The 14,540-nt window shown below is 32.0% G+C and overlaps 1 protein-coding gene across 2 annotated transcripts; it reads left to right on the top strand.

Annotated features, from left to right (window-relative positions):
* The first annotated feature begins 487 nt into the window (after nt 1-487).
* On the top strand, nt 488-14,283 carry LOC106053795 (leukocyte receptor cluster member 9-like). Of its 2 annotated transcripts, none has more exons than XM_013209419.2 (3): nt 488-845; nt 10,026-10,253; nt 11,120-14,283. In XM_013209419.2, the coding sequence occupies exons 2-3, from the start codon at nt 10,043-10,045 to the stop codon at nt 12,547-12,549; spliced, it is 1,641 nt and encodes a 546-aa protein (XP_013064873.2). In that variant the 5' UTR covers nt 488-845; nt 10,026-10,042; the 3' UTR covers nt 12,550-14,283. The 2 variants fall into 2 exon arrangements, with proteins under 2 accessions (XP_013064873.2, XP_013064870.2); XM_013209416.2 differs by lacking the exon at nt 488-845 and adding an exon at nt 5,669-5,998.
* Nucleotides 14,284-14,540: the final 257 nt, after the last annotated feature.

Here is a 14,540-nt window from a genome sequence, read left to right on the forward strand (position 1 = left end):
TCGTAATTATATATATATATATATATATATATATATATATATATATATATATATATATATATATATATATATAGAGAGAGAGAGAGAGAGAGAGAGAGAGAAATCTAGCTCTTTCACCCTCAACTGGCAAAACATCTCTACCTCATAGCCTGGTTTGCCAGTATACTGGCTTTTCGGGGTTAAAATGTATCCGTTTCTTGTAGTTATAGTTTTTTAAGTTATATACAAATAGTGAAAAGAAACGAAACCTTCCTTTTTTAAGCGTTTTTATTCAATAAACTGGATTATTTTCGTGTTTTAATATTTTAATTTGCGTGTTGCTAAGTAATTATAAACAAACATATTATGGATGCTATGCCTGGATGTTAGTGGTAGGCCTAAAATGGGCAACATAAGCTTAGAAGCTACTTGATTGTTTTTAACCTTAGAAAGCTCGAAAGGGTAAATTCAGAAAAATCAAATTATTTTATGACATAGACTGATGATAGACATAGCTCTAGAGTCTAGATCTAAGTTAAAATCTTATACTTAGATCATAATCATGGTTATCATGGCAGTGACACTATTTACTCAGACTCATCAAACACTAACAGTATTACCAGCCATGCATCATATTTTTGCTGATATTATAATATAGATCTATTACACATCAACAGATCAGATCTCTTGGAATATCTAACTCAGATAATATTTTATAATACTGGGACAGTCAACTTAAGTTAACTAGGAAAACTTTCCCTGCCAAGCTCAAGAACCAAAAGCTGTGTCACAGAGAAAATCAATTTTACACGTCTGTGGTCAATATGATAATATTCTCTTTTGTGTGGCATGGCAGGATAAAAAAGGTAAGAAACCTTGCGCAAGCATAATTTTGGTGTCCAAAAAATCAACCAATCGCATCAGTAATGTGCAACAGAAAGCGCAGTGCTGAGTGTTGTCGAGAGGCCAGAAAAGGTTCACGACTACAAAATGATGATGAATGGTTGCAACAGGGCAGACTAAATGCTTTCTTATATTATTTTGTGAATTCTAGAAAAAGCAAGAAATGGTGAAAGAAAGTCTTCTGCTGGGTATTAGAAATTGCATATCATGCCCTCATTATTTATAATGCAATCAGGTTACACGTGACCAGCCTTCAAAAAAGCTTTCTTTAAACAAATTTAAAGAAACTTTAATTGATGGTTTAGTTGATGCTGCCACTGCAGTGGGTGATGTTCCCAGATAGGTGAAAATGAAGACCCTTAAAGCTGAAATAGCAAAATGGCACCTGGGCCTCATCTTGTTCATTATGAGGAGAATGATCGCCTTTGTGTCTATTGCAATAGTCAATCACAACTGAAGCGCTCTAGATTCTTTTGCTAGGGGTGCCCATCGCAACCTTGGCTGTGTGTAAAACATTGTTTTCGTCTATACCACGAGGATCTGGCAAAACAATAGCTTTCCATTAGCATCAAAAAATGAGAAAGAAAAAGAAAGCTGACCTGTCAGCTAGCCCTAGCATAGATGCATATATATGTTATATACATGCACGAACTGTGGCAAACTCTGACGCTCCAGAATTGGCTAGATCAGTCACTCCAGATTTTGCCTCATCTCAAGACGTAACCAAAGCCAGACTCATCTGGGCACATCCATTGTCTTCAGAGACAGAAAGAGCCATATATATATATGTAAACAATGTAAATATTATATTATTTCTTATTCACTGGATATTGTTTTCTAAGGTAATATCTGTTTTAAAATCTTTTCTGCATTTTATTTAAGTCATGTATGTCAAAATCTTTCAGAAATGAATGCTATTTCTAATCAATAAAAAATATTTAGTCAAAAATGTTAATTTTTAAAAAAATATGGAGTATATATTGATGTTATTGGGACTTTACTTTAAAATGAGTGCAAAATTTACTCTTTTCTAATAATATTATACTTAATATATATATATATATATATATATATATATATATATATATATATTATGTATAACAAACCTAGACAAAAAAAGTTTTTCTCTTTTTTTTTTTTCAATCATATTCAACCTGTAAAATCATATATATATTATATATATTACTTTAAACTACAAATAGAATTTATTTTATACAGTTTTGTTGGTGGGAATCTATTCTTTAATTTGATATCTAAAGTTAGATAAAGTATATCTATCTGAGATTTACTGTTTATGAGATATAAAATATTTTCATAAACCTATCATAAACAACAAATGTAGCCATTTTTGCCAGCATCCATTTCTATTTTAGCAACAGGGTGAAAGATCTCTAGAGGTCAGTGTTTCACAAACTTTTTTCTTTAAGGGCAGGTTAAACCCCCCAAATTGAAATTTTAACAAATCTGTCACTATTTAAGTGCCTCTATGTTTGGATGAATCATTTTATGATTAAAAAAAAAATATTTTTTTAAATGTACCTTAAAAAAAGTGAAATTTTTCAAAAACAATATCATAGGGTAAAATAGTCAAAACATTTAAATGAATACAAATATTTTCAAATGAAATTTGCAGTGTCTTCAGCATGTAACTCTAATCACAATTAGCTACAATTATTACAATGAATTTTAATGAATTTTTTAGTGTGGGAACCATAAAACTGTCAAAATCAAGAAAAAACACATTTTTAAAAAGAATAACAAAAACTTATTATTAAAAGCCTCCAGGCAAATATCCTTCATTCCTAGCATCCTCTGCATTTGAATGAATGTTTTTTTTTACTTCTGGGTGTTATTTTTTAAATATTATATGCATTTATAGATGACGAAATTCTTTTTTTGTTTGCAGCGCGAAATGATGTTTCAGCATAATCTCCCAATTCTAATCCTATAAATGGAAATATTTGCCTCCGTCCAAGTGCCCCATCATTATAAACAATTGTGTCATCATGGACAGCTATCGCAAGCCTTTTTCTTCCAACAAATTGGTTTTTGGGGCATCTTTTCCATATTAAATTATGGAACTACTTGTTAGCATTTTGCGTGCCACCATGTAAACACTTTTCCAACAGTGCAGTGATGTTAACTCCTCAAATATTGGTTTCATAGCATCAATGATATATTTGAGGAGTTTATTTTTATATATGTATGCTACTGCTAGGTTTTGTTCTTTTGGACACCAATGGCTGCAATCACTGTGGTCTCTGCACCTGTGTTTCCATATTGCCCAATGGAAATAGCCTAAAACCTTTTTCATTTGCAGAAGGTTATATTAGTATTATTTCTAATGGCACCACCATAATGGCCCTGGATTCTAATAATTGCTGCTTGGGTCAGCTTTTTCTTTCCTCCCATTCCTTTGTAGTATGTTGGCATTCTTTAGGTCCATAAGTCAACGTCCCATTCTTTTCTGTACATGACCACAGCATTCCAATGTTTCAATTGTCTTATCCGGGTATATTGGTGGATCTGCATCTGCAACAGTTTTATAGCTTTTTTGAGTCACCATCTCCCAAATAGCCTTTATAGTTAGAGCCGTACATCTTCTGTGAACTGAGAAAGTTTGCAGGATATCTTGTGATTCCATCGCACCAGAAGCTGATGTGATTAGTGTCACATTCAGCTGTGTGGTTTGCTTTCCAAGCTAGAAACTGTTCTGGAGTAAATTTCTTTTTTTATTTTTGCATCATTTATCACAAGAGTTATGGCTGGTAAATGTGTCTATTACTTTAGGAGCACCTCCAGGTTTCACGCAAAGTACAGTTGCATCTCTATTGTTTGACACGAAACCACGCCTCTGCCATGACACAGTGACATCCGATGATGGCTGAGAAGCTTTGAATTCTTTCGCAGCCAGCTGCTTCTTTGCATTTTGTAGCAACTGTGTTAGTGGCTTCCAATATTTCATTTCTAAAATAATTACTTCTTGTAATGGTGGCTTATTTGCTTGATATTTGTTGCTTTGTTCGTAACGGAACACTTCGTACATTGTAGATTGTAACGGAACACCAACACCGTGCTTATTTTTTAGGATTGTTTTTTTCCGAAGTGTTTCACTGTTTGAATGAAACAATAATAATAAACCATAGATCTATATATTCTAAATTTAGCTTTAGTATTTATTTTTTAAACATATTTAAACTAGGCCTATAATAAAAGATAACAAAAATGTATGGAAAAATAAGATTAATAATTTTGAAGATAATGTGACTCTTTGATATCCGGCAAGATAGTGGTAAACTGATGAACGCCTGTTTGTAGACTTTGACCTAGATCTAGTTGCAACATAATAAGAGAATATTGCTGTGCCAAAATAGGCTGTAGGAAACTGCAGTACAGTAACGATTGCTTGTTTGAAATGGTACTTTTCAGACAAACTCGACTGGGATCATTAAATGGTTGATCTTCATATAGTTTCAATGATTCACAGAAACCGTTTTAATACTTGTTTTCTGTAATATAATGCTTTAAAAAACGTGTATGCAAAATATTTTCTATAACTTTTTAGCCGTTAATGAGATATTAGCATTTTAATGTGGGTTTTAGGGACACTAAAAAGTCTTAGTCTCGTAGCCATTCGAGATGTCTTTCTCCCTCACTACACTGGTCCGTGACGTCATAGTTTGGAAACTAGGTCACGCTACTAAATTTAGAGGTAAGCGAATTAATGTTCGCCGGATTAGCCTAGATCCAATCAAGCGTACTAGTATCGAGTTTTAGTCCACCGTACAACGTGGATCAGTCTACTAATACCTCTTGTTACAGTCCACGTGTGTTTTTTTATGACTATGAGTGTAAGCTAATCACAATTAGCAAGCCGGTTTAACTTAGATCCATTCATGCGTACCCAGTATTTGACCACAACACAGTGTTTCTGTCCACCATATCGTGCAGTACATCTCCATTTTTTTTATCACCAATTCTTTCAATTACCGGTATTTTTCGTTCTGATAACGATGATAGTAAAATAGATCTATTTGCTAGAAACTATGGTTGCAGAAACAGCTCCTTGACTAATGGAATTCACTTATTCAAATGCCCTTGGAATGATAATGTGTAATTGTGTGTAGAGGTGGGGTGGGGAGAAACAAGTCAAAGCTAGATAGTTACTTACACACTAAGTACAAATTCAGCTTCCTTAACTTATATGATTTAAAAATTTAAGAGTAATTCCCATATTGGAAGCAGTTAGCTCAATGAAAAGCTGATAGCAATGAAGAGCTCAATTTGTTTTTCCTAATGCTGTTATAAAGCAGAATTGCAAACTATAATAGTTCACTTTTACTTTTTCTTATATTAACATATTTTCAAAGTAATAATAATAATCTTTATTGCCCAAACAAAAAACATTATAACTATTAGAATATTATCAGAATACTTTAATTTTCCGTGATTTCCATACTATAACGTCACTTCCGCTTTCGGCCATGACAGAGCCATTTCAAATCTCGTTAATTGTTTTACACTTTCGAATGACTTTTTCTAGTATAAATATGTATTTCTTTTAACTCAAATTTTTAGGAACTATATTTGATACCATCTACTATCATAATCAATAGTTATCTCAATTTCGATAAAAACCTCTTCAGTTGGAATCAAAATCTAGGTCGAGTAGGTCAGTTCAAAGTTCATAGTGATTTTGTTATACAAAAAATCATTTACTGAGAAGAAGTAGCCTAATCAAATCAAATTGTATTTTATTTTCTGCATTTACTTATTATAGTCATTAATTCACGTCCAGGTCTACTAGTTATTCCAGTAGTTCGTGGAACACCTTGTCGGGCCTCGCGGAACACTAGGTTCCACAAACAGTTTGGGAAACACTGATCTAGGTGATTTTGTGGGCGTCGGCTGTTCTATTTTTAAGATCTTGTTCATTCGACTTGCACCACTTCCGGGAAATTCAATGTTTGGAAGTTAGTAATCACTGAGGAAAATAAAACCCGGCTTCTCAGTCTTTGCCTTGCTACATTTGGACCTATTCTAGAGCGAAGATCTAAACTGAGTTAAATTGTGAATCAACCCACAAGGCTTGTATTTTAATCGCAGATCTAGTCTAGTAAGTTCCTAACTAAAGATAGATCTAGTAGATATCTTTATACTTTATATATAAATTAATATAAAACTATTAAAACAGTACTATTTTATAAAATAGTTAAATAGCTAAGGCGGCTAAGCCTAAATTATAGTTAATTACTATTATTACTATTAGTAACTATACGACTATTAATATTATTATAGTATAGTATAGTGTCTATAGTAATTCATGTTCATAGTAATTATGAAATTTTTAGAAAAGATAGGGCTGATAATCATGAAGGAGTTCTTTTAGCAATAAAAAACACTCTTATAGCAGAAGAAATTACCTTACCTAACTCAAAAAATATAGAATCAACATTTTGTAAAATTAATACCACCTCAACATCCCTAATAATAGGCAGCATTTACAGACCACCAAATTCTAGTTTAGAATACATGCAGGAACTATGTAATCAGATTACTACACTTAACTTAAAAAGACAAATAAAAATGCAGTTTTTTGGATTATGGGTGATTTCAACCTACCTGATATAAATTGGAAAACACTAACCATAGATAAACACCAAAACCTTAAGGACATAGAAACTTTACACAACCTAAGTTTAGATCAAATCATTAAAAAGCCAACTAGATTAAACAACACATTAGATCTCTTCTTAACCAACAGACCTGGATTAGTAGTTGATTATGATATTATCCCTGGTCTATCAGACCATGAGATCATAAAAATACACAGTCAGATAAAAGCAGTAGCCAATACAAAACCCAAAAGAAAAATCTTACTCTGGAATAAATGTAACCTAACACAACTACACCAAGCTGCATTAAACTTTCAACAAACATTCTTATTAGAAAAAGACATTAACCAACCAGTCGATGACCTCTGGAATTTCATTAAAAACCATCTTAAAAGCATTATAGAAAATCATATACTAACTAAATACAAATCAAACAAAATAAATAAATGCTGGTTTAATAATAGACCAAAGAAACTTTGTAAACAGAAGGAAAACCTATATAGAAAATTTAAAGAAACTAATGCAGAAAGAGTTTACAAAAAGTATATAAAAATTAAACACTTAACCCAAAAAGTAAGCAGACAGCTGCAGAGTGAATACATAAACAATGTAATATCTAAAGATAACAACAAAAACCTATGGTCATACATTAAGTCTAAGAAAATGGAAACAACAGGCATAGCGCCATTAAAAGATGAACATAACATAATACATAATGATAATGAAAGTAAAGCAAATATCCTAAACAAATACTTTGCATCAGCATTCTCAGCCCCAGGAGACAAAGACATATTACTGAATTTGAACCAAGTAGACAACATAGAAGATATAGTAGTACAAGAAAATGGAATTCAAAAACTATTAGCCAACACCAAACCAAATAAAGCTTCTGGACCTGATGGTATTCCAGCTAGATTACTCAAAGAACTAAGCAATGAGCTAGCCCCAGTGTTCAAAATACTCTTTCAGGCTTCACTTAACCAGGGCAGAGTACCAAAGGACTGGAAAGAAGCTAATGTCACCCCCCTATTTAAAAAAGGAGAAAAATCTGACCCAGGAAACTACAGACCAGTATCACTTACCAGCATCACATGTAAAATCCTAGAACACATAATAAGTAGCAACATCATAAACCACTTAGACAAACATAATGTCCTCACACCATACCAACATGGCTTTAGGAAATATAGATCATGTGAAACACAACTAATAGGACTAATTGATGATTTTTCAAAAGGTTTAGATAATAGTGAACAAATAGATGCTATCTTACTAGATTTTTCTAAGGCTTTTGACAAAGTTCACCACCATAGTTTGCTTAAAAAATTAAAATATTTCGGCATTAATGGTCCACTGCATCAGTGGATTAAAGACTTTCTGATAGGGAGAGAACAAACTGTAATAATAAATGGCTCTAAATCAACACCGATAACAGTAAACTCAGGTGTACCTCAAGGAACAGTCTTGGGTCCACTACTATTTTTAATTTACATAAATGATTTACCAAATTGCATTAGTTCAGGAACAAAAGTCAGATTATTTGCAGACGATTGCATAATATATAGAACAATAAAAACAACACAAGACACAGATATTTTACAAAGAGAATTAGATGAATTACAGAAATGGGAATCAAATTGGAGCATGTCTTTCCACCTCAGTTGTTAAGAGTAACAAAAAAACTAAAACAAATTAATTCCACTTATCTTATTCATGGCAAACCAGTAACACAGACTAAAAACGCAAAATACCTAGGTGTTATAATAAATGAAAAACTGTCATGGAATCCACATATTGATGAAACTACAAAAAAATCAAACAAAGCATTAGGATTTATTAAAAGAAATTTCTATAAATCAAATAAGAACATAAAACTAAAATGTTATTTAACCTTGGTTAGGCCAATAATAGAATATGCATCCTCCGTTTGGGACCCCTCAACTCAAGAAAACATTAAGAAACTAGAACAGACACAAAATAGAGCAGTGCGATTCATAACAAACGAATATTCACATTTGACTAGAGTAACACCTTTAGTAAAATCACTAAATTTAGAAAGCCTTCAGGACAGAAGGTTCAAAAGTAAAGTAGCAATCATACATAAAACACTGAACCATAATCTTCAAATACAAAAACAAAATTTAATAAAATACTCTGAAAGACACAAAGATAAAGGCACATTCCTCGTCCCATATGCTAGGACAAATGTGTACAAATACTCCTTCTTGGTTAATATGCATGACTAAATGCATGACGCGTAGGACGTAATCATCTTCTTTTTTGAAGTAACGTCTGTATTATATAAGATAAGATAACTATAGGTCTGGATTCTAGATATAATATATAGACTCTATATTCCATATATATAATAATATATTATATTTATTTTGTGTATAGATATTATATAGATCTATCTTCTATATATATATAATTCTCTTCGATAACAATTCTCTTCTTCCCTCAACAGTTTAAACGAGTAATAAGGAGTAAAGGAAATAACACTCTGCAGATAGTCCATGATAAAACAAGAGGGGGGGGGGGAACACGTAGTTGTAGTCACAAAATAGCAGAGCAGGACCGTTGCAATATCACTTTTTTTTTTATTTCTACCTCACGTTAAAAAAAGGGGGGGGGGGAGTAATCTACTCTGTAGTAACTCGAAGCGACAGAGCACGCTCAAGAGTTTGGACACAATGGAAAGATCACTCTTTTATTTTTGCAACTCAGATGGTGGGGGTTATCCTAGGTAATTTAAGAGTGAAAAAAAGAAGACAATTTTCGTCTGTATATTTCAGGAGATTGGTATGAGTTTTCAAAAGGTTGTAATAATTTCCAGATATTTCCAGGACCTCCTGTTAAATCGACGGGAAATTTAATTTAATAATTTATACACTTAAAAATTAGCGTGGGTCCTATAAAAGTGCTGGGCTCACTGCAGTCGCATAGGTTGCAGTGGCCTAAGGTTGGTCCTACAAAATAGCGGGGTATGCTACGCCGCCGGTCGACTAGTATAATTATAATACCCTTAAGTCTAATAAGTCTAGTTGTTTGTTTGTTATATATTTGTTTTATAAAAACATGGTTCTGGTTTTTCCTTCAGAATTGAATGGCCTACTTTTTTACTATTAGAATCTAGTATTACAATTTACATCCTTGCTCAAATTATATTAATATCTTAAATATCTAGAATTTTAGATTAGTTATTGCATTTTAACTACATAGTGATAGCAGTTTTATATTTAGAATAACTTTCAAAAACCTGTTCTTGTTTTTGTATCTTTTTCTATTTACTTCCTTTTGGTACACATTGAAATAATTAATTGGATTAAAATGAGGAATTTTTCTTTACAATTTGTATTTCTGGCCAATCCAATACTTTTGAGAAGCTCTTTTGAAAATTGTAAAATTGCATTTCATGTACAGATGATCATGTTTGTATTGCCCTCTACATGATATTTTTAAGGATGATTAAGACAACTTGTTGTGATAGCTTTTTATTATTAATCATTTTATTTATTTTTTTTTTAGTTTAGGCCACCAACAGCATGGCGACAGCTACTGTTAATTTTGTTGACAGTTCTGTAAAAACAAGTAAAACTACTAGTGACAGCCCAATTGATCAGTCGACAGAGGTGGCAGCTGTTAAAGCAGCTTTTCCTAACCGATGTCGCATCATCAGTGATGTGAAAACGTATACCAATGTGCTGACTGTGCAGCCTGAAAACATGGATGTAACAATTAAATTTCAACTCACTGGTAATTTTTCTATTTACTTGCTGGGTCATCAGAATGAAAAACAACATTTTGGGAAGCCTAACCTAGTTACTACTACTAGTAGTAGTTTATATTGTCAATATATTAGTCTTAATCAATATAAATGCTTCTTAAGTCTAAATTTATCTCTTTAATCTGACTACTTTATGCATCCAGCATTTCAGAGACTTGCTTTTTTCCACTGCATGTTTTGAATGTTCCTTCAGAATTGAAGATTATTAAATCTTAGCCCGAATGTCCCACCGGACAACTGGGGATGGGTGTGAGCAGGGTTTAAACCCAGAACCATCAAGACTACAGTCCAGAGCGTAAATCAATTGACCCGACCATGCAGCCATCCTTTAGGGCATTATCCTTATTAGTGGCTATCAAAGCCATGATGGAGCTATAAAAGTATATTTGTCACTTTCTCAGTGGATTATTCAAATGGTTATGCATAATATACAACTACTTTTTTTTTTTTTTTTTTATTATATTTTTTTAACCAAAGTATATGAACATTTTAGGGATGTCTTTCATATTTTTTTGTGCATTAATAATTCTTTTAGATATTTATTAGACTATAGATCTAATTATTAAAATAAAGTTTATTTGGTAAAATTTTTTAAAATTATTTATTTCTTGTTTTGTTACTGTCTTTTACAAAAATATTCTTTTCTATGTTGACTATACTAGTATATCTTGTTACAAAAATATTCAAGCTTGTCTTGCTGTTTTTATAAACTAAACTACATTGTAACTTAAGCTTTTAGTCCATTGCATTAGGCATTATCAAATTTATCATTTTGTCCAATAGTACTAAGTACATTAAAAAGAATTTTTAAAGCTTTTTTTTTCTTATTTCACAGCTGCTTATCCTAGAGTGATACCTGACATAGCCATAAGATCAGAATCACTTACTGAAGAAAATATCACAGATATACAACAATCTCTCAGGTCTAAAGCCAAACAATTGGCTGGCCAGTTCATGCTAGATAAACTCATTCAAGAGGCTGAAACTGAACTTCGGGCCATCGGGCTAAAACCAGGAAAAGTGATCACTAATGCAGCACAAAAACAAGTCAAGCATAAGAAAAACAGAACTAAAAAAAAGAAGTCAGAAGATGAAATAGATGAGAATCAAAAGCTATCTCCAATGAAAACTGCTGATGATGTTGTAAAGCGTATCATATGGGATGACAACTTAGAGAAAGATGATTTTATCGTTGGCTACTTGGATAGGTTCAAGGGTCTACTTGAGAAGTCTTTCTCATCTTTCTCTTGGGAAGACCTTGCCTCAGTTGACTATGATGTACTGGCTGTACCCAAACATAGGATTCAGTATTTTAAATATAAAGATATCAAGGTCTGGGACAAATTGAGAAGAATCGACAATGTATTTGGGTCAGCTGAAGGAACTAAGACTATTGATGTTGTCATTAAAGAATGGGAAGAGCTTGAATCTTTACGTTTGGCGGGCTTAGCAGATGCATCATATACCAAACAGGAAACCAGCAGTAATTCTGAAGAGGATGACAGCGAAGATGACAGTGATGAAGATGATGGCATTCAAGTTACAATTGGGTCTTCAGCTAATATTGGTACAGGTGCTAAATCCAGAGTAAGTAATTATGAAAATGTAAAATTGACAGAAGAAAATGAAAATGATATTGAAAATGGATTCAACCCTTACTGGCGCGACAAACTTCGACCAAATTATTTTCTTTGTATACGCATCACCAATGAGGCAATCATTGATCAAATCTGTAACATTCAGGACAGGTTCATGGAGTTTGAGCCTCTGTTTAGTGATTGCTGTATTCCTGGCAACTCTCTCCATATAACACTTAACACTCTAGGTCTTGACACACCAGAGCAGCTTCTACAGTGCATTGAAGCATTGAAAAGAATACAGCCAGAAATAGTGGCTGCCGTGCCCAAGTCCAGCCTAAAACTCCACGGAGTTTCCAATTTTTACAACAGAGTCATCTATGCCAAAGTTCATTATAAAGAAGATTTCCTAGAATTCTGCAGCACCCTAAAAACTCTTCTGTCTGAGGCAGGAGTTCAAATCAGAGATGGCTATGAGTTTGTTCCTCATGTCACCATAATGAAGACAACTAGGCCTGTGTCTCGTCTGCGTGGTACTAAAAACGTTAATCCTGATATCTACGCTAAATATGCTGATACCCATTTTGGAGAGCAGAGTATTGAGGGTATCTACTTGTGTGCTATGGGAGATGAGAGGCGGGATGATGGCTTCTATGTAACACCTCACGAACTTCATTTTAAATCCTAATTTCTATTTATTTTTGTGAAAATGTTTGGTTGTGAAGTGCTAAAAATTATACAAAGCAATTATTTTTTTTTACACAGCTTATATCAGCTCACTCTGTCTGTTAAAAAGTTTGTACATATATAATTTCTCTTGGCACCCAATCTGGGATCAAGCTGAAAATTTGCACAATTATTTCTTTTACTTGACAACACAAGAATCATTTTAAAAAGTAAACAATTAGTTAGAATAAGCTATTGGTAATTAATTATTTTCTTGGAATCTTAAGGGAAAGAAATGGTACTTGACTGGAGTAGTGGTATAAGCTAAATTAGTATAGTCACCTTTATGGTTCGCCATATGAGTCTTACTGAACATGAAATATGAGATAGGACGAGAATATAGAAACAATACATAACTATATAAATTTCTATGTTCATAACAACTTCAATAGTAGAGTGGCTTGGGCCATAAGTTCCAATTCAGCTTGTTCCTTTTTTTTTTAATAAATGTTTTTTTTTTTTTTTGTTACTGATCTATTACAGATTTAATTACATGACTGATTCAAATTAATTGCTTATATAAGCTTCATTTTTTTTTTTTTATGTATTTTTTTAAAATATTTTCTTGTTAAGGGAATAGGGATAATTTTTCCAGTTCATAAGTGTCCACTTAGAAAAAATATTTTAAGTATAGGTATTTATAAATTTGTGACAATTTATTCAATCATAACAAAGCCGGAGAGTAATAATAGCAATATCTATGTTGGTATACACACTAATAAATTAGGTACTGTGTTAAAAATAATAACTAACTCAGAGAAAATGTTATAATGTGTTGACACTGTCTTTCATATTGAAATTGTTGAGTGATTTTAAAAATCAAATGGGTTAGCTGTTGTTGTTTTCTTTTGCTGTTGTTGTTTTACTAGAATGAATAGAAACTGAATTTAAAAATCTTCTTTCAAATACATGTTAAAGAAAATGTCTTCACTTATATTTTGTTTTAAAAATTGAATAGATCTTGATGAACTAGTTCCTCATCATAATAAAATGAAATCTTAATTATTTTTTCTGATTGACATTTTCAAAGCTGATCTCTTTACATTTTTAGGTTGGCTTTATTTTTTTAAGTGCAGCTTCTGGTATAAAATAACTTTAGCTTTGATTAAAATGCTTAAAATGATTGTGTGCTTGTGTTTGAGTTTATTCAAGAAGACAGTTTACTCAGGCATTTTAAGCTCATTCTATTTTATTTACATATGCTGACCTGTTTTTATCTCTTTGTGATAACCAATGAATTTCTTTACCTAATGTTTAAAAAAAATTCTACATTTTTGTCTGTGCCTTACTAAAGTTTATGTCTGAAATTTTTAATTTAATTTGTGTTTAATACTATAATAATTGATACTTTAAGTGTGATCTATTGTATATGTACAATGTCATCATTTTAGTCCAATCTCATCTTCTATGTTTTTCATTGACTTTATACTGCTCTGTGATTGTGAATTTGAAAAAAGACTGTTACTCTTGGCAAAAGTTACAAAACTACTTTGTTACATTTATGTATGTGGTAAAAAATCAGGCTCTTCTGTAGTCTAGTAAATTTCTATGGAAACTGGTGTGAAATTGAAAAAGGGAATTTCAAGAAAATACATTTCCTATAAAATTCTAATGGTTATTGAATGTTTCTTTTACTATCTTGATTGAGTGTCAGAAATACTCATTAAATTATTAAACAGTATGCTGCTACATCTCATTAATTTGTTTGACTTGTAATTTTGATTTTTGAGTGAACTAACAAGTATTAAAAGTTAAAAGTATTGCATTGTTATTGCTGTGAGGCAGAATGATGTATAAAACTAATGTCCTAAAATTAAACAAATCTATTGATCTAAGAAATTTTATCATTATCTTATCAAATTTCTATATATAGAGACACTGGTGCGCAATACCTAAATTTGGTGTGGGCGAGATGTTTATTAAAAGAAATTTCTATAAATTAAATAAGAACAT

Source organism: Biomphalaria glabrata, chromosome 4, assembly GCF_947242115.1.
Source record: "Biomphalaria glabrata chromosome 4, xgBioGlab47.1, whole genome shotgun sequence".
NCBI classification, from domain to species: domain Eukaryota; kingdom Metazoa; phylum Mollusca; class Gastropoda; family Planorbidae; genus Biomphalaria; species Biomphalaria glabrata.